This window comes from Platalea leucorodia (genome assembly GCF_965183815.1).
Source record: "Platalea leucorodia genome assembly, chromosome: 3".
Taxonomy (NCBI): Eukaryota; Metazoa; Chordata; class Aves; order Pelecaniformes; family Threskiornithidae; genus Platalea; species Platalea leucorodia.
In genome coordinates this window covers 87880643-87901793 of record NC_138825.1, presented here as the reverse complement: position 1 = coordinate 87901793, position 21151 = coordinate 87880643, and the positions used below count along the sequence as shown (strand labels likewise).

The 21151-nt window shown below is 42.7% G+C and overlaps 1 protein-coding gene across 3 annotated transcripts; it reads right to left on the bottom strand.

The window, feature by feature from the left end:
* Positions 1 to 199: 199 nt before the first annotated feature.
* Positions 200 to 17495, bottom strand: AKIRIN2 (akirin 2). Of its 3 annotated transcripts, none has more exons than XR_014227535.1 (6): positions 16845 to 17495; positions 5633 to 5776; positions 4903 to 5037; positions 1992 to 2185; positions 1046 to 1117; positions 200 to 734 (listed from the first exon to the last, which is right to left on the bottom strand). XR_014227535.1 is itself a non-coding variant. In XM_082305273.1 (5 exons), the coding sequence occupies exons 1-5, from the start codon at positions 17047 to 17049 to the stop codon at positions 724 to 726; spliced, it is 582 nt and encodes a 193-aa protein (XP_082161399.1). In that variant the 5' UTR covers positions 17050 to 17489; the 3' UTR covers positions 214 to 723. The 3 variants fall into 3 exon arrangements, 1 of the variants encoding a protein (XP_082161399.1); XR_014227536.1 differs by having other exon boundaries at positions 211 to 734; positions 4903 to 5052; positions 16845 to 17492; XM_082305273.1 differs by lacking the exon at positions 1992 to 2185 and having other exon boundaries at positions 214 to 734; positions 4903 to 5052; positions 16845 to 17489.
* Between the last annotated feature and the right edge of the window lie 3656 nt (positions 17496 to 21151).

Sequence of the window (21151 nt, the reverse complement as noted above, 5' to 3'; positions counted from 1 at the left end):
AGTTTATTCATACACAGCAAAAGTTCCACCTGCATATTAAAAACAAACAGATTAGAAGTAAATGTTTTATTCTTCCAACTAAATTCCAGTACTACAAGGGCAGTAAAACAATGATACACTGAAAAATTGCAGCAATAAACATTTGTTAAAGACTGATAGAATAAATAAAAACTACAAAAATGAGAAATCATATAAACCCATTCTTAACCCCCAAAAAAGTCATGGAATACAGAAATGCCCTCCTTCACTATTTCACAGGCAGTACTGTGGGCTATTTGCTTAAAATTGTCCTGGGATTACATTCTAACTTAACTGTGATTACAGCTTTGTTGTAGTGCACAGTTATGAAAACCACACTAACTTCAGTCAGAAGTGTCATTCTACATTTTTATTTACACAACCAGTGAAGGGCAACTTCTAGAACACCAGCTTTAATCCTTTACTTTTTCAAACTTATTAACATAAGAAGCCAAATTGTAATGATACAGCAAATGAGGCCACTGGTATTATTACAGGTAGCAAAGGTCCACATCCAGGTGGTACTGACATCAGGGAGCACTCCAAAACCAGTTGCTGCATAAGAGTGGTTGCCACTGACAAAAGCTTGAAATAACCTGTGTTCACAGGGGGAAAAAATATGGCATTGCTGCAAGTCTTTACTGGGACAGCTTGCAACAATAAAACAGGGTGTATAGGGCAGCCCACATATGCAGAAAGTGTGATTCATGAAACGTCTGGAAAGAGAAAAAAAAAAAGCAAGAGTTAAAGATAGAGTTCACAAATGCCGGCTCTATCACAAACCTGTTATGGCAATATGGAAACCTGTTTCAAAAATAAAAAAACGGAATGTTATGGGAGATCTAGATGTTTTAAACAAAAGCTGCATTTTATCTCACACCTTCCTTTCAACCTCGGTCTTCCATATTACCAATTTAAAGTACTTTAACTTGGGGCCTAGCTGAAGCTTAACAAGAAACAATGGTCACTTAAATTACTGAACATTCAGTAATTTAATGCTGCTATAGGAACCGGAATGGATACTCACAACTGGCAGGCTGTTCTCCATATCGTCGCATGATTTGATCATGCGTGAACTTCACAAATGCGTCGTATTGTTCTGCAAGCATGAAGCATTAGAAGTGTGAGTATACTGAGATTAACTCAAGCTGAAAAATATTCAAGGCTACTTTTTTATACGTACAAATCATGTAAATTAAACACGCATCCACTAACAGTAGTTTTAAGTGACTTTACACAGTTCATAGCTGCCATTTCCTTTTCCTCCCCGAGAACAACAATGCAGCACATGTCCCCTTAATTAAAAGACTTTCCCTTACAAAATTCTGTAATGGGAAAGACAGTAATATGCTCAAAGAGAATTATGCTGCACGTACACAAAGACCTCAATACACCTAACACCTGGCTAAGCGTCAGACACTGTATTTTGAAGTAATCGAGTGTGCCCATTTCACAGATCCATAATGGGGGCAGAGTAGTTAAGCAAACACGGCATTAAGGTCAGTGCTAGCGTTGGAAACATAACTTCTCTCTGCTCCTATCACTACCAGATGTAAGAAAATTAATTTAATGAAATGGAAACACAGAAGTACAGGAAAGGGACTTGCTACGGAGTTAGAAATTCTTTTTGGTGACCACCAGAAAATCAAAAGCAAATGACAAACTAAAAGGATGAAATGCTATGTGACTAACACTTGACTAATTCCAGTCACAGAAGTAGCCACAATAGGAGACATATAGTTGACTGTGGACTTCATGAAAACAGCTACTGTGCAATCTGAAATGAAATTTAGATATCAAACGGACTGATTTGGCTTTGAACTAAGCATTGTTATTTTCCAGAAAGATTATTCTTTCTATGCACACATACATACAAATACATTCGCAATATTTTATTCAGTTTTCATATTGCACTCATCAGCAGGATATCACCTTTCAGAATTAGGAAATTGAACAAGGAGAGTAATATCTACCAGATGCCGCTCCTCTCCATTCCCCTTCCTCCCTTGTGGAAAAATACATGTGCAGCAATGTGGGGTGTTCTGAGAAAAGGGCAAGGTCAAAGAAGGCAATCTTCAACCAAAAATGCAGTTAGATTTGTAGTGGTTCCTAGTCCCACAGGTTTGCCCCATTAAAGTCCCCATCCTCTTGCAGGGATGAGCTTCACCTTTGAAGTAAACAGGGTATCAGTAATCAGCAAGTAGTGCAGCAGCAGCCCAAAGCACGGACCTGACCCAGCGATCTACGGACATTCATCCCTGACTGAAGGGGCCCAGGGTCACGGCAGCCAGCTCCCCTCTGCCCACAAGCAGGACCTCTGTTTCACTGCAGTTCTGACTGATGGCTTCTCAGCAGCCATGCCAGGATCTTAGCCAAACAACAAAATAACACAAAGAGCAGATTGAAGGATCTGTTGCCCAGAAACCATTTCCAAAAATAACAGCAACCAGAACTTTTCCTAAAAGTGTGTATTAAAGGCCAGAAACCAACTTGCAAGCTTTCTTCTTTAAAGCTTTAAGTCAACATACACAGCTGCTTTGTAGCACCATCTTTGTTAAAATCATGGCTTTGGAAATGTAAATGATCCATTTTACTAAAAATCCCCTTTCTTGTGGCATTCAGATTGGGAAAGTTAAGCAATCCAAAGGTAAGAGCAACCTACAGTGAACTGTTTGAATATTTAAGCGAACGCTTGTAAAGATACTTATACCACTGGCATCCCATATCATTTATGTTCTAAGTATCTATTTTAAGTCAAAAGGTGGGTAAATGCCACAAATATGACTACTATACTCTACGACTTGACCTTTAGTATAAAAAGCTGTTCTTCACAGATTCTTTCAACCTAAAGTTCCCCTTAGCCCCTTACACTCCTCCTCTGGTTTTAAAACCTGCAAAGGATCTTGCAAACCCAAGTTCATGCTAACATAGCAGCTTCAGGTAACAGAGGCAGGAGGGGAAATCAGGGCATTACAGCAATCTGAGTTTTCCATTTATCAAACGCTCACTCTGCATGAAAGGCAACTCTGCTCACAAAGAACATGGGAGAGGAAAAAAAGGGCAGTATCTGGCTAACTACCTAAAAGAAAACCGTGATTCAAAAAGGAATGAGGAAAATATCTGAGATCCAAACATTCAAGTCAAGTCACTTCAAAGAAGCTATTCAATTGAGATTTACTACAGAATTTCCAGTTACATTTCCATTGACTTCACTACTTTGTAAGACTGAGTATCACCTTACTGCACAAAGTTTAGAAAAAGATACAATCATTCTGTCAGCAGAAAAACATAACTAGCCTTCTATGTAAGGAATTCCTAAATTCTTTTGGCAGACTCTGTTTCTAAATTCCCATATAATGCTGAAAATTTATTATTGGCTTGATATATGGGATGCAGTAACATGATCTTTCTAATAGCTCTTTTGGTGACCACCATCGTAACAAGTAAACCTAACGCATCTCGCTGTAAACCACAACCCTCCAAACAGAAACCATCCCCCTCCCTTCCCAAAAACAAAACCAAAAACGTTCCCTTTGGGTCTGAGAGATGAAGCACATGTTGCCAGAGGGGTTCCTGCTGTAAAGAACTACAAGTTTGTACTCAGAAAGTATCTGGAACAAAGGTAAATATATCTGGTCTTCAAATGGTTATGATGATCACTGCTAACTGAAACGCATTTAAGAGAATGCAAGAAATGACCTGATTCCTAACATACATAAATTAGAAGAAAAAAAAAGAGCTCTACAGAGTCCTAATTCATCAGTCTGAAGCAGGTTAAAAGGAAAAATGCAGAAATGGAACATAAGGCCCAAAGCAACAGAAGTATTTAGGGCTCTAGTTACAGCTGTAAACAGAGGTACATTTAAGAGGGACTTAGAACTATAGTCATTTCTTACACAGCAATGGCAGATCAGCAAGCACAGAACATGAACAGAGGCTCGGGTGCAGAGACAATACTGTCACAGGCAAACCACAAGCCTGACACAAGTCTGGTGACTTTCAGCACGGGCATGCCTGCAGAAGCTTTTAATCCCACACTTAAAAAGATTTGCAAACTTTAATTCTGATGTGTTTTCAGGTGGGGAGCAGAACAGCCGTGGGTATTCAAAAGCTGGTTTGCTGCCGAAGAGTGCACTCAGATGTTCATTATCATCACACTAAATATTAAATTAGACACTGAATCATACTGTGAAGGCACCTACCTCTGAATGCAACAGAATTTAGGTGCTCAAATGCTAGCAAGATGCTTAGTCAACAACTAAAGAAAGGTGATATTTACAATGCTGACACTAACATGATCCTTATGAAAAGGTAAGGTGACATCAGGTGCCAAAAGTATCAGCTGAATGATGTGAAATACAACAATTCAACACAGAGCATCAGAAATGTAGCTAAACTCCTGACGCTCAGGCAGATACCAAACACCGCTGGCAGCAGAGTAATGGTAAGTACTGGGAAGAGAAAGGGAAATCTTAGGTACTGTCATCTTGCCAAATTCCAGAAAAAGGAAGTCAGTTCCCAAGCGGGGGGGGGGGGGGGGGGGGGAAGTCCTTCACAAAGAGCTCTTAAGCCAGTAGAATAGAAAGTCTTTCTGGCAAAAAAATGAGGAGGAAGTTATCGATTGAAACATGATAGCAAGAGAAAGTTCTATCTGAAATAAAACCACTGTTTCCATTGATTAGTAATACCCAGGAGTCAGTGTCTATCCAAGGCAGCATAGAAGAAAAAATCCTACCAAAGAGACTACACATCATTTTATCTGTGCTGTATGGAATCTCATTCCTTAATCAGATTAGGTCAGAAAAAAACAGCATAAGACAAAAATGAGAAAAAGTTTTAAGCTTTCAAACTCATCCTAACACATTATTTTGAACTATAATATACCTGCAAGTTTTGTGGTCAAAATTTCTTCATACTCTTCACGGATTTTCTCTTCACGTTCTTTCAGCAAACGTTCACAGATCATTCCAACTTGTCTGAGAGTAAACAGCGGCTGTTCTTTTTTCAATGGTGATGATGCTGCAGATGAAGTACCTAAGATTAAATATTTGGGCATACCAATTTACACTTACAAGTAATTCAGAACCATTTTTATTATCAGCTTTCTTCACATCTTTTACATTAAAAGAACTTTACAGAACATTTGGAGAAGTCTTCCTCTGCCATTTGAACACTTTAATTTACTAAAGTAAAACTGGACACTCAAAAGGAAGACATCTACAATGGGCAATACGCACGGGTATCAAAACACCAAGAGTGTTACACAAACACTGTGAACACCATTTCCATGGCAGCTGCCATTTACAAATTTAAGCTTCTATTTTATGTAAAAATTACAGCACAGTATATTTTTGCAAAGACAGATGCTTTGCAAAAGCCTATTACAGTATCAGCGGCAGGGTATGCAGGATGGTCTCTCAAAAACAACGCAAGCTTTGTGTCCTACTGATTCTTAAAATGAGAAGCTACAATCTTCCAGACCAATGCTAGCATTGCCAAAAAAAGCAACAGTGACTGGTGAGAAGGTGCCATAAACCACCAGATAACTAGGGAGAATCATTTACGCAAACAGTCTAAGAACACATAGCAGAATTACACAGAATTTTCTGGTTACCTGGCAAAGCTGGTCCAGTAAGAAGAAATGCATGTGGCTGTGCATCAGTAGAACAACAAGGATCTGTCTGCTGGAAGCTATTTTCTAAGTGTCTCCTCTTCTGCATGCGTTTGTACTCCTGTTTTATGTTGTACAGAATTTGTTCTAAAAGAAAAACAATAAGAAAATTAAGCCTAAAATAATTACATTTCAGTATTTATTTCCACTCAAACACCAAACACCGTAGCTAATTAACAGATGATAAAAGCCAGACTCTTAAAACATGGCCTGCAAAAACCAGCATGTTTTACCTAAGACACATACAATGAAACTAACTAAAGAAAGGTAACTCCGTCCTGTTTTCACCAGGAGAACACTAGCAAAAATGTTGTTAGTCAAGGTCAGGTATTGGTGCCAGAGTACTGCTAACAAAAATAAACAGCATAAGCTTAAAATTTAGGAACTATCAACTATACAATACACATGTATAAAAATTAGGCTATAGAACTACTACTGGTATTCATCAACTTCCCTTCATACATTTAATTTGCAATCATCTTTCTTCCCCCAGACAGCCTTTATACAGTTACGCGTAACAAAAGACCCCAGAATAAAACGTGTACGCGAAATACCATTCCTCTCTGTATAGTTACTGGCATATAGGCAGCAAAGAGGAGAGGAAAACACAATTTAGAATATGCATAAAGCAACTATTGCTTAAAAATCTCAAAGAATTGGAAACCGACAAAATACAAAAAACCTTCCACATTTTTGACAGCCTCAGATCTAGCCAAACACACACAATGGACGGATCAATAGTCGCTTTTAAAGGAATATGGCAATATATAGTTCAGAATTTGATTGCACTGAATGAAATACAGCAAGTGCTTTTAATAATCTCATCTCCACGGTAGAATTACAAGGAAAAAAGTAATCCTTGCAATAAAACTATCAATCCTGTGTGCCTTCTCTCTGAAATTCCATGTACCAAAAGGACAGGTACATCAGTGCCCTAACTGCATATCCTCTGGCAATGTAAAATATTAAAGAAAACAAAACAAAACTAAACGCCATTTTCTATTTTTCACAGGAGACTTTCACAGAAAGAGACCTCCAAGGACTCCCTCTTCATGACAATTCTTACTTTCAAATGCTCAAAGGCATTTAAAAAAATTCCCTACCATCATCTTCCACTGAGGCTGCTAGACTTTTGGCAGAGACAGCTTTCCAAAACTCGGATACATAGAAATCAATGTGATCATGCCAGAGTTGCAAAGGACTCCACTCACCCAGTACCTTCCTACTTCTGTCTGGCATTTTGCCAATACAATACCATGAAAACTTAACTAATTTTCAGGTTTGTAAACAGCATGCCACTGAGGTTCCTTATTTGAACGTTTTCTAGTAAGCAACCATGTGAAGCAAGTAACTTCAGCTACCAGCTTATTCGTTAAGTGGCTGAAGCCTATGCTAGGCCAAGCAGGAGCAAACATTTGCCAATTCCTAGTTCAGGGGTTTAATTATTGTGGTGGTTCTTCAATTCCGTAAGTCAGCCTGGGAGCTTCCAACTCGTAAAAGGAGAGGAAACTGTTTCCAGTCAACAGGAATACCAGCATTTTCAGCAAAGGAGCTTCTTGTTTGGATTTTGTCCATTGACGAAGGCCTTGCAGTTTACACCTTTTCAGTCCCATGCCTACAGTGCTTGTACAATTTTCAGCTCCCTAAAGGGGGATCAATAACTTGGTATAAAGAAGCCGCAAATGCACAAAACATAATAAAGAAGCACAGTAGGAAAATCAAGAGAAGGAACCTACGAGAAAGTGAGGGAAAAAAGTACTCAAGGGTGGCTGGAGGATTCGTACTTTTTGTAGGACAAGATACATACTGGAGCCCAGCATGGTACAGAAATACATAAATCAGGTTAAACCGAAATGCAGTCAGGCTTCCAAAATTAAATAGAATCCCATGTAGAATTTGTCACGTGCATACATACTGCATCAGTCAAAGAATGGCCCTGCGATATTTTTACTCAACAGCATTATGGTGGTAAAACAATACTTTTCCTCAGAATCACGTGCTATTCTAGCTAAAGCGATACTGCGTAATTTTGAGTGGGAACCAAATTAGCTCATAAGATAACATCTGTCCTAAAGCATGTCTACACTATGAGAAATGTGACTGCAAACATTCACACTGTATTTACATTAACTGAAGAATGTAACAGATCGCATGCATCCATCCTTCACTACATTACTTTGTCTTGGGCATACTTTCCAAATTCTGTTTGAGCTGCAAAAACATCAGCCAGATTTCTGGTGTAACAACTTTGATACAAATCTCTCCAGCTCTCCTTTATATTATCGTTTTGCAGAAACAATCTCAAACCACATTAACCACCAAAATCATTGAGGGAAAAAAAAAAACCCTGAACAGACTCTGGTCAATGGATAAAACTCCAAGAGTTAAAACAACAACCATCAGCCAGGTTTCCTCCAGCCCTAACAACCCCTGCAAATTAAACAGGAAATAATTCAGAGAAAATGTTACACTACCAGCCAGCAGAGAAGGAGCAAAAACAACGTAAGGGGGGCAGGGGGGGACACACAACACAGGACAGGGAAGGGAGGCGGAGAAATCAGGTACTGCCTCTGGGAGAACAGTAACAACTGACACAGGAAATTAAGACCTGTGCACTCAGGATACGGGATTCTATTCCAAATTACACTGAATTGTCAGCACAGAAGTCTCAATGATATTACAGGAATTTCATCTACTTCTAACTTGGCAACACTTTTAATGTGCCATCTTCAAATCTTGCTCTGAAAATCAAAAATCTCAAGAAATGCCACTGACAGATACATTGGGAGATCCCCGTCCTGACAAAACCACTTTGACAGTCTGTATTACTATAAATTCAGGTAAAGGTATAAAACTAAGCAAAGTGGGATGGAGGAGGGGATTATTTAAACATGACAATACACTGTCTACATTGCAAACAGCCACCAGGACAAAAAAGCCTGAAATCTGAAGTCCTGACTGAACACTTGTTGAGCATGTACATAACCTGGTTTGGTAAACGGTATTCCTCTATTTAGCTTAACTGACCAGATTTAAGGCACTATTGCTCAGCACAGAGAACCGGACTACAAGCTGTACTCAGTACCGTGCTGCTAGCAGGCAAGATGACTGAGCATGACTCATCTCATACTTCCCGATCTCCACCATTTGTAAAACGGAGATTAACAGTCAAGAAACACAAGTTTAACACAGCACCAAACTGTTCAATCATTTCTCACGTGAATGATCAGGCTAGTAATGCTTCAAATTAAGCAGGCACATTTTTGCAGCAGCAAAGACTGAGTAGACATTTTTATTAACATGCAGTGGCATAAAATCTATGCCTTTAAACAAAAGTACTTCACTGTGAAGTGAAATGCAAGCTTGCAAATACTTATGACTGATTTTAAATGAAAATCTGAATGCCAAATTGAATTGTCTTTTTTTTTTTTAAAAAAAAAACCAACAATCTAGGAGAGTAAGAAAAGTTGTTGAAATGCACCAAGTTACTTCTGGCATTTACAGTTTTGCTCAATAAAGCCACAAAAATATGTCTGATGAACAAACATATTCTGTTCAAAACAGTTTTTATAGCATCTCAGCAGTTGAAAGAAGCCATGAAATATTAAGGCCGTGCAAACCAGGCAAGTTTTGAACAACACCTATATTGCAGACATCTAACTGTAAAGCCTGGCCCAGTTAAACAAAGCTTAGAGTTAGCAGATCTCATTTTCCAACCAAATTTTGATTCCAGAAAACCTTCCTGCCTTTTCAAGTTCTGTTTCTTAACTTCCTTTACTTCCAATTAGCTCTGACAATTCTCTCTGCAGTTGACAACGGAATTAAAATGTGTATTTAACTGGTGTCAAACACAGGACAGTTTTTTTATGTGTTCCTCAATACGGAGGCCCAAATTGTCTTTTTCAACAATGACATGCATTTTAATTAACAAATTATTTTATATATAAAAATTTAGAATCTGAAAGCGCACTCATTAAAGAAAACCTAACCTAAGTGAGCTTCTCTGAGACTATAAAACTGAAGTGAGAACTTCTATCATATATACTAGAACTCATTAGGTATTTTAAATAAAGACTTGCATCCATCTTATAGGTGCTCAAGTTCAAACACTGTACATCAGGCAGCATTTCTGAGATGACAAAAGGAATATATTTGATATGATCGCTGTGGCCTGTCCTCACTTTCTTTTTAATTTCACTTTATCCCCTGTGCTCAGTGTTTCCTACTGGTTAGAGGTACCTCTGAAGGCAGAGCGCTAGCTAACAGGAAACACCAGGCAGAGGTGCTGAAAGGGAAAATTAGGCCTGCTGAATCTAGGGTAGTAGCAAGAAAAAGCTACGCTGCTAACACGGTGAAATGCATTAGTACTTCATAAATGACACTTCAAATTCAAGATCACTATGAATCCTGGCCAGTTAGGCAAGACTGTATTATATGCCCCCTTCTCCTCCTTCAGGTTCAAGGCTAAGATAAAGACTTGCAAACGAAGATTGCTACTGTCCCACCGTAACCACTAAAGGCATAGGAGACTCAGTTAAATACACCTGAACTGCATACACCTGAAATGCATAGATACCCCTTTTTTTTTTCTAGGGTTCTGTGTACTAAGAGCATAAAGTTGGGTACACAGGTTCATAAAATACTGCTTAAGATGGGGGACAGCATCCACGCCAGTCTTCTTTCAGAATCTGAGATATGATTCAGGGAACCAAAATTTCAGCTGCTTTCACACTCAATGAAGAGTGCATCAAACATGAAGGGGGCAATTCAGAATTCAAGTTTGACATCTGAAATATGATCTGTCACACTAATGGATTACAAAGCCAAATATTCACTTCCAAGGAGTGATGTCTTCTTCCTACTTCCTTTAATTCATGATAGAAAGGCAAGTATTCTTTTTCAAAGTTCTGTCATCTAATTACTTCATCCTGACCTGTAATTACCTAGAAATTATGTACAAGGCAAACAGCAGTTCAACTTGAAAAGGTAACAAGGCAAACAATTATTTTCTCCATTTTAATAACCGCTTATCAACTATGAAGGTGCTGATTGTTTCCCCTGAAGGATTTCTTTCTTTTTTTCTTTTTTTTTTTTTTTTTGGGGGGGGGGGGGGGGGGCCTCGATTTTTAAACTAGCAATCGTTCATCTTAGTTCCTGGTTTCTCTAATTTAGCTGAAGGAAACTTTGGCAAAACACGTAGGAAGGTGACTCAATAGGCTGAAATCAGAGTAGCAGTTTTCCTGGCCCGAAATGGAACCTAAAGCTCAGGTTTCAGTTTGCAATGTCACCATTCAACATATGCATTCAAACCTGAACCATGCCTGAGATTTCTCCTATGTGAATCAATCAAATGCTATCCTGATGCATACATCTTCAGGGATTTCAGCTCCTGCTAAAGCAAAACTGCTTCACTGTCCTAGTTCAGATTTGTAGCATTTCCATTAGGCCATCACCCTTATTCAACATTTAGTCAATGCTACCACATTCCTAGTTTTGGTCTCCCCACCAGACGACTGACACACAATGTTAATTTTAAGACAGCTTCCCCGAAGGGCAGCACTGCAGCAGAGCAATGGGTAACAGTATTCTTCACTTTTTATACCTACTTAACCAGGGAATCCCCAGGCACAGACAGAAATTAAAACAATCCAGATATTCCTCTTACTCTCTTGCTTTGGTCATAGACATGGATCACTCCAGTTACATTTCTTAATTAGGCATGGTCTGCGAGACTTCCGTAATAGAATGTATGCTTTTGGAAATCATGCTCACCTCAGAGGAGCATGCTCTAAGCGCCAGAGAGAACGCCGATAACGGCTACACGCTGGCACTTCACAGCCAGCGTCTATAGCTACAGAACGGACAGAAGCAGCTCGCAATGGACTCCGTGGCACAGAGCTGGCCACCTCACGAGATCCCATTACTCAAGGTCTCAGGCTGACGAAGGTTCTGGTTCTCCCACAACAAGTCGCATGCTCACAATATGTGAGCATTAGCTCATTCTGCAAATGTGTTATTTCAGGAAATCCCAGTTCTCCTGATCAAGAGGTCGAGGAATGAGAAATAAATCAAGCAATGCAAAATGTATTAGACACAGCAATTAGATCTTTCTTTTCACATAAAAAATGTCACATTGCATCTATCAGACTTGCCACTGAAACAAAAACTGCTTCAACATTTTATGACATCTACGACCAAGTGTATTTAACATTTATAGTCACCACAGGCATCTATATAGAAATTTCTCATATAAATTAAATTATCAAGTCCAGATGCAGCCATTATGTGCCTTTTTTTTTTTTTTTAAGAGGTGGGAATGTTTTGTTTTTTAAAATCCCAATGATTTCTGCAATACTGGAGCACAATGAGAAACCTGGCACCTCGCCAAGATAATTTAGCAATAAATACACATGAGGATAGATGTTAACAAAACAGAAATTAAGCAGAAAGAGATGCAGCACTACTAATATGTCACATTCCAAAGCCACTAGATTGGTTCATTTAAAAGCCAAACCTGTACTTGGCCACTGTCTGACCAAGTTTCAGACAGAAGCAGTTAAGTTTGCTCAAGAGGGCAACTGAAAGGTCACAGGAGGACAGCCTACAGGGAAGACTAACAGTTCTTCCTATTCAAAAAGGTCAAAGTCATTTTCTTGCATTAACTTTAAAAAAAATGTATTAGATCCTTTTTTTCCCAGATTATTCTGTGAAAGAAAAAGGTATACATTAAAGACAAATTTATCTACCTTCTGTTTGTAAGGAGTCCTTCATGAGAGAGGGACTCTTACAACCAACTCCATTTGTCATCTTTAACTAGAGACATTTGCCATACAACTGCCATTAGAGCAGCAAATACTAATTATGCATACTCATTACTAAATACTGCATAAATTCAACAGTTTCCATATTCCGTCAAGCATTTGACATTATCTCTGCTCAGATTTCAACCAGTGACCTGAGTTGAAGGACTGTTCTCAATAACCCCACCCACTACAATTTTTGGTTTGCAACATCAGTTAGTTGCTGGGGAAGTGTTGAGGCAGATGAATGTTTCAGATGGAGGAAAAATTGCATGTGCAGATGCAAAAGTTTGCGGATTTTTAAGCGCTTTCACAAACTGTCTTTAAATACAACATTCTTTTTGGTTCTACAAAGTTCTAGCTCTGCAAGTTAACCTCTGATTTCGGGTGAGGAGTATGGAAGAAAGCTACTCATTTCAGTTTGTTTTCTCAGTTACTGTGTACCATGAATTAGGAGATTTAAATCCCTAAGGTCAACACTATCTCTCCCTACTCCCCCCCCGCCATTTCTTTGGACTGTATTTCCCAGTGTAGCTTCAATTTCAGAAATATCCAGACATGCAGGCTTTCTAACACTGACCTGCCTTTGAATTTGAAAAACAAATGTATTTATTCCTCCCCCCCCATAATCTTTCATCAGGCTAAAACTGCAAATAATGGTTCTAAAACACCCAGCAGAGAACAGACAAAAAATAGTGCTGCTGCTGCTCCTTCCTCCTTTCACCCTCTAGAAGTCATTTAACAGCTTCAAAACAGGACAGCACCCTTAGGACTTCAGAGGAAACCGAACATTTACAAGGCATTACACACAGGCATCCAGACCCAAGTGCAGTTACTCTGGTCATACACAGAACAGTCTCCTTTACAGCTAGAACTTACATGGAAGTAAAACCCATCTGGAGTATTCAGAAAGCAGCAGAAAACTTCGTAGAGGAGCCACTCTTTCAAAATCAAACCCGTCTTATGCCCAGGCAGATATGTTCTGCACCGCTTATAGTGAACACAGTTTTAAAACATAATTCTAGATGCAAACAACGGTATCCAAAAATTAGCAAACACACTCAGAGTATGCTCAAGCCAGTAAGCACAATTCTACAGAAAGTATAGACGGTAAAGCCACAATTACAGTTTGGCTGCCAAATTCATTGAGAAACTGGAAGTGACCTAACAGCTGTTCAAATAACCACAAAATATTAAAACACTCTTGTGAGAGATAAATTTCATCTTGAATAAGCCTACCATCTCTCAAACAGACATATCGTTTATTTGTCTATGACCACTCTATAAAGACAGCTGTTTTCTCATCTGACTACCACACTGTATTCTTAGTTCTCAGCACCTCCCTCGATCAATCTGTATTGTGCTTCCAGATAATTCATTTTTTAAATGACTAACCATGTGGTAAGAAGTTCTGGTGCTGATATAGTTCCCATTGGGTGAAGTTAAATACTACCAGGACAGAGTATCAGATAGAAGAAAAATGCTTAAGCGTGAACTTAAAATAAAGTATCAGCATCAGGTTTTATATCCAGAGCTCTGATTTCATATGACCATTAATTTTCATTAAACAAAATTCAGACAGACACTTTTCAAGTGCTGGGAACCTAAGCGTTACAGCAACATGCTGAGAAAACCCTAAGTGAAGTCAACTGAATTATGGCTATTGTGACTGAATTTCCCAAGATAAAAACCGAACAAAACGGTGACTCAGTTGGGAACACTTTTAAAATCAGACTGGAATTCTTTTCACAAACAGAGCAAGACTTATCTGACCCAAATGTAGACATCTACATCAGAAATGGTCATGTAAATTCATTTTACAGTCAGTGCAAAGCAATACATATTTCCACAGCACACTTTGCTTCATCCTAAGTCAGAGCTCTAGAATAAACCATCTGTTTCTTCCGACTATCAAGAAAACCACAAATTATTAGGTCAGATGTACATTTACAAAATTAGACTAGATGAATCTCACACAATCTTTCAAGTGGCCCCTTTAAAATGATAAGCTCTATTTTGTTTGCTGATGGTTGAAATGAAATATACACAATGTCATAACACCCCTAAATTCAACTGAAAGTAAAAACTAAGCAAGCTGCTTAACAGTCATATTTGCACTAGCCCTGTATAAAGATTTTTTTCCTTGTAACAGAAACCATAGAGGGAGCTTTTAAGCAAAACCCATGTAAACGTGCACAATTTATAAATGTTGTGCTCAAGAGCATTCAAGTGCTGTAAGAGACATTTTGATTTACTGTCCTTCGCTTTTCATTGTATTATACAAATGGCTTACAGAATTGTCAGTACAAAATCACCTTTTCACATGGATTACCACCGGCACTTCTGATTTTCTCAAGAGATGATGAGGCCTGTATTTGCTCAAGTTCAGTAACATTTTAGTTTTTAAGAGCTTCAGAATCATTAAGATAGTTTAGTTATTACCTCAAATACTGCTGTAGGTTATCTCTGCTGAAAATTTTATTGATTTGTCTCCTTTCAGCAATACACATTTACTGGCCAGACAATATTTATATTAAATATTCATAACCTAAGCTCTCCAAATCCCAAAGAAACAAGCCAAAAGAAATCCTTGCAATGAGGCAACACTTATCTTCTGAAAAGAATCAGATGAATTCTGATTTTAAACATCTATCTCAAAGTACATGTAATGCCTCACTGTACCAGGGAGTGCCATCCGTCACAACTCTCATCCCAGACCGCTGACTCATTCAAGATCTTTTCCTAGAGGTGCAAAAAAAAATCAAGGCACTGATGCCAAGTGTAAGTATTTTGTATGCCATCTATATGTTTCCTCCATAGCATTTTTTTTTTTATTTGATTAAAACCTGGGAAAAAATATATTCTCCTGTACAGTTTTCAGAACTAAGAATATTGAAACGAGGCACTGTCCTACGTGGAGGAGATGGCAATTTGAAAACAGATGCAAACTTACTGCTGGGTAATACTAGCAGTAATCCGGGGCCAACTTTTGTATACAAGGGAGTACCCAACGCAACAGCAGAAGGAATTCAGCTGCAACAACTGCAGCGGGCTTTTCTCCTGCACACAAAGGACACGGATCCATACCTCAGCGCTACAGCCACTCACGGCTGCGAGCTTAACCCTTCTTAAGTGCGTTACTGGAAGCTACCCACCAGACTAACCGTAGCAAGGGCCAATCAATCCTGCCTGTCCAGCCAAGATTCATTCCTTTCTTCTCTCCCTGCTCGCTGGTAAAACGAACTCGGTTGATTTTTAATTGACGACAATTACACGCGCAGACCCGGAGCTTTCCGGGCCACCGGTTGACTCATCTCTCACGCGTTAAGAATGTAAAAAGATTTCCTTCTCGCCCAGCGTCTCCGAGAGGAGAAGGCTGCCCGATTCCATTTTATCTGCCCTAAAGGCAACTCTCACCCTTGCACACAATCGCCTTCATCGCTCGGTTTTCCTACGAAACTTTAAGGATGCCACAGAACGGCTCACCCGGGACGGTGGCAGGCGCTAAGGGCCTGGAAGCGGAATTACCTCTTTGTTTTATCTGCTTTTGCCTTTTCCCACTGGCGTTTTGCGGGTGATTGATGACAGGCCGCGCTCCCCGCCCTCCCGCCCCCCGTCCCCCCCCGCCCGATGTCTGAGCAACGGGAGGAGCCGCCGCCGCCGCCCCCTCGGCTCGGGCAACGCTCGACCCACCGATAATGGCTGCCGGGGGGCGAGGGGGGCCCCGCCGGGAGGGGCTGGGAGCCAGCCCCCCCCGCCCCCGCAGGCACCAGGGGCACCCCCCGCCGCCCCCAGCCTTTCCGCAGCTTGACTCGCCCCTGCGGCTCCCGCATCCAGGCACCCGGGGAAGAAGGAAGGGGGGGGTTGGAGAAAAAAAAACCTCCGTGCCCGTCCCCCAGGCGAGGAGAGCCGGCCTCCCCCTTTCCTCGGCACCGGATCAAGCCTCCCCCACCAACGCCCCCCCCTTCCCCCGCTCGGGTCCCTTTCTCCAGTCCCTTTCCTATGGCCACCCGCCCGCATCGGCTCAACCCGCCCCCCCCCCCCTTCCTCCCCGTCCCTCCTCCCCCTCTCCTGCTGCAAACGGCCATTTCTATTGTGTCTCCGCCGCCGCGGTGCCAAGCCGAGCAGGGATCGCCCCGGCCCCCGCCGCTGCCAGCCACGCAGCCCGACAGAAAATGGCTGGAGGGGGTCGCCAGACCCACCCAACCCTCCCCTCCTCCTCCTCCTCCTCCCCGGTCGCCCTCCCGGCCCGCTGCCCTCCCCGCCGAGGTCCCCCCCGCCGCCGCCGCCCCGCACCCCCACCCCGGGCCGCCGCCCCGGGGGGCTGCGGGGCACGGCGGGGCCGCCTCCCTCACCTGTGGTGAGCCGGGACGACACCTCTCCGAAGGGCGAGGGCTCCATACGCAGGTATTTCTGCGGGGAGGCGGCGGCGAAGGAGGAGGAGGAGGCGGCGGCCGAGGCCGGGGCTGACAATGGCGCACATCGCCTCCGCTTCGGGGACGCCGGGCTCAGCAGCGGGTCGAAATCCAGAGTCCTTTTCAAAGTGGCGCCGCAAGCCATGGCGCGGGGCGGCGGCGGGGCGGAGGGACCGGGCTCGGAGCGAGGGGCAGGGGAGGCGGCGGCGGCGGTGGGAGCAGCAGCCGGCCCTGCCGAGAGGCGCCTTCCCCGCTGTCTGGGGCGGGCTGGTGGGGAGGGAAGGGAGGGCGGCAGGGAAAGGAGGGGGCAGCTGCGTCAGGGCCTCCGCCGCCTCCCTGTCGGCCTCTCTCTGGGGAGCGGCCCCGGCCCCCCCAGCGGCTCCGGCTCGGCCGGCTGGATCCCCCGCTCTCGCCGCCCGCCCTGCCCTGGCCGGGCCAATTCCGCCCGCGGCCGGTGGCGGGGCGGGAGCTGGGCCGAGGGGCGTGGGGCCGGGCCCGGCTACCCGGTCGGGGGCCGCCGATGACGAGCGATGGCGGCGGGGCCCGGGCGGCGGCGGCGGCGGCGCTTCCCTCTGTGACTCCCACACCAGCAATATGGCGTCAATAACAACGCCGCGGATTCAAAAACCAGCCCCCCGCACTGCGCCTGCGTTCCTGGGGCGGTGGCGGCCGCAGAGGCTCAGGGGACTCGTGGTTTCCCCGCCCCGGCCCCGCGGCTCGGCGGCGGGGCGCCCGCAGGGGCGGCGGGACTACAAATCCCGCCGTGCCCTGCGCCGGCCGCCCCGGCTTCCGGGTTCTGGTTTAAATCCCCCCTCAGAGGCTGCGGTGTGGGGTGCGGGTTGAGGCTGTGGGGACGGGGCGGCGGGGTCGCCCCCCTCGGGCAGCGGGGCTCGGCCTCGGGGGCGGCTCCCGGACCGCCCCCAGCGCCCCGGGCAGCGGCGCGGCCCTGGGGAAGGGGCTGGGGGGCTCCCGTCGGGTCCCGGAGACACAAAGGGCCCGGGGGGCCTCCTGTTAGCGCAGGCCCCGAGCGGGTCCGCCGGCGGCTGTGTGTCCGCAGGCCGCTTGTCTGTGCGTGAAATAGAGGCGAGGCGCCTTTCGCGGCCTCCATGATGAGGGCAGAGCAGGGAGCGTGCGGGAGTCTGAGGTCCGAAGCAGGTGGAGGTGACAGCTGAGGGCACGCCAGGAAGGGCCCCGCCATGCCGAGAGTGGTGTATCGGCGTAGCCAGCTGCTTTCCTTGCAGTTGCGTAAAGGCTTTCCTTCCTTAAGGAGGGTGCTGAGAGGAGAGGTTCAAAGAACTACAGCTGCTTGCGGGAAGAGCAGGGCTCTTTCCTGTTCAGCTTCCTAATGGAAAGAAACTGTGTCGCGGTTCACCCCAGTGGAAAAGCTAAGAGGGGTCGATAGGCCCCAAAATGTGTGTAACCTTCAGGTTTTCTGTATCTAATCCTGTTTATTTAACTATGAACACAAAGATGGGTTGTCTTTGGAAGATAAAACGGGGAATATGCCCTAATAAAATGTTAACGCTTTGGTGGTTTTTTTATTGTCCCATGAAACATAAGCTAGCCTTTCTCTAATGGCATTTAAAAAACCCAAAACAAACCTTACTATCGTTTTGAAGCAAGTTTTTGCTTTACATGCTCCATGTGTGGCATATACTGTTAATTAAGCCATAACAGCACTCAGTCAGTCTAAACACAAATCTGATGTCTGTGCTGGCAATGTGGTTGTGCAGTTCTTGGAGTAACTGATGCTGCAAGTGATGGGGTGACCTGGCAGAGCTTTTCTGCTAAACAAAAATAGAAATCGTAATTAATAATTTGCTTTCTGTAACAGATAGTTCATGATGATGTTGGAACAATTAGGTGAAATTCTCCTTAGGTTTACCTGACTTGCCTTGGCCTAAAACTAATTACAGAAAATAGCAAAATGATTCCTCTGCAGTTACCTTTTCCTCTGTGGAGGAAGTACTTAGAGTATTTCCTTGGTAAGGAGGATGCCGACAAGCCTTTCTGAGACTAAGACAAATTCTGATTCTCCATAACAAGGGGCAGGAAATGTACTGATGTTATGACAGTGTTATAATTGTCCTACTATTACTGTACTGGTATAACTCCTTCTGTGGGACACTCTTTGGAATAATGATGGCTGGTTTTCCATTCATTTAATTCTCATTTCCATTACATTTCCCTAAGCAGATAAGTTTCCCTGTGTTCGTGCGACAGTCTTAAGTATTCTTACCAAGCAATTCACCCAGGAAGACTGAGGCAAAATTGTTCTTGCAGGCTTTGAATTAAGGAAACCTTGCATGTTTTTCAGCATGTGTGTGATGCACTTGTTTAGTTTGGAATGCCTGTGCCCATACGGGACTGAGACAGCCACTTCTGCTTTCATCTCTGTGCTGGGAAGTGCCCATGTTTGGGTGCAATATTGAAAAAAAAAAAATTAGAATAATCAGCACTTTGCCACTGAACTTAATATTTGTCCCACTGAACTTAATATTTCATATATATATATATATATATTCTGCATTCAGCAGCAGAAGAAATTTGGTTACATTAACTCATGTGACACCAGATCCTAAGGACCATTCAGGCACAATTTAAGTCAATTAAAACAGTCTGAGGAATCAGGCAAAACTTCATCAGGATAAGCTACTAGAAAGCAAGCTTTTGCCAGCGCAGGCGACACTATAATTGTAAGCAATTGATTAGAACCATGATTGTCCTAATCAACAGAGTTACTCAGGCTTTATCTGACCTTTAATTTGTTGAACTAAACTGAAGTAGGTCTGATTTAAGTCAAAATAAGAATTCACGCAGCCCTTTGCAGCAAATTAAACCCAGCTAAACCAATGTAACTTTGCATGTAGACAAGCCCTAAGGCAGCAAAAAGTCCAACAGCAGTGACAAAGTGCTTGATAGTTGTCAGGGAACATGTGTTTTTACTTTCATTGTGGCAGGAAACACCATAGGGTCAAGGCTGCAAACCACTGTTTATATTGTTCTTTCTTCTACTTACTTATTATATAACCAATTTGCAGTGTCCCATTATGTGCTACATGGGGTGTCTTTAAAATTATATATTATAAGCATATTTTTTAAATAAACAGTACCCACAAATTTTATTATTACTGGGAATGGGAGGGCTTATTTATAACTGGTGTTGTGCTAGATTTTATTGGATCTGCACTTCAAGCATGACACCTGTTAGAAAGACAAGTCCAGACACAGGACAGCGTCTTGACCTTTGCACAGCTCTGAATGGGGTGGGAAAGTAACCCTTTCAGTGTATTGCTTTGGGACTGTGATGGAAATGTCGTAGTTGACCAAATGTTAGTCTTTATGCATTCTCTTTTCTTCCCCTTCCTCTGCTGTTGCTCCATTCCCCCATTGTTTTTCATTTTCTTTTTTTGCTGTCTTCCTCTCATTCTCTTTATATACCATATTGACTCTGCTTCCTTTTCCTTTTCCTTGAGACATCCTAGTCATTTGATGCAGGTTCCACATCACAGTCCTTATCCTTTTCCTTTATGCCATCTAACCGTATTCCTGCCGCTTCATACAGTGGCTCATTTCTCATTAACCGGTCATGCTCACAAACACAGTGACCACCGGTTAGCTGAGCTGTTTTCTAGGGCTTGTTCCATCTCACCCTGAGTGAGCAAAAGTCACTTGAGGCAGTGTCGTTCCATTTGAATTTGACCACACATACCGTGAAGAACCATGAAGGTTTCTTACTGATGTATGAGGCAAACACTGTGGTTGCAGATTTTGTAGACAAAATACAGTGAAGGTTATCTGTCAGGACTTCAGTGGAGTGTTTGTGTGGTGCCGAGTGAAAAAGGATTAGTTAAGATGAAAAAATGGGGATTAGTGCAGGAACTGTAAGGTGGGAAAAACAGCCAAAAGAAAAGTGGAATAAATTCCTCAATCTGCTTTGCTATACAGTCACACAGATAGTGCTGGCAAAAGGGAAAGGATACATGGGAACAGAAATGAAAGCCAGAGGTCAGTGAAGGTCAGCTCTGCTTCTTCAGGTGCTGACTTATGCTGGTAAACTGCACCAAAAATTATGATCTGAACCTGCACCATGCAGTGACCTTCAATAGGACAAATGTGTTTCTTAGGCCTAAGGTACTAAGGTACTTCCAGCAGAAGTACAGAAGTGTATTTGCCAATATAAGAGACATTTAAAACACGTGTGTCCTCTGAAATAGTGTATATACTTTCACTCGTACATATTCAGG

Coding starts and splice junctions, on each gene's coding strand:
- AKIRIN2 (XM_082305273.1), bottom strand. CDS start 17,049: ATGGCTTGCGGCGCCACTTTGAAAAGGACTCTGGATTTCGACCCGCTG. Junction 5,053..5,632: donor TACTGGACCAGCTTTGCCAG/GTAACCAGAAAA, acceptor ATTTAATCTTAG/GTACTTCATCTGCAGCATCA. Junction 1,118..4,902: donor TTTGACCACAAAACTTGCAG/GTATATTATAGT, acceptor TCATGCTTGCAG/AACAATACGACGCATTTGTG.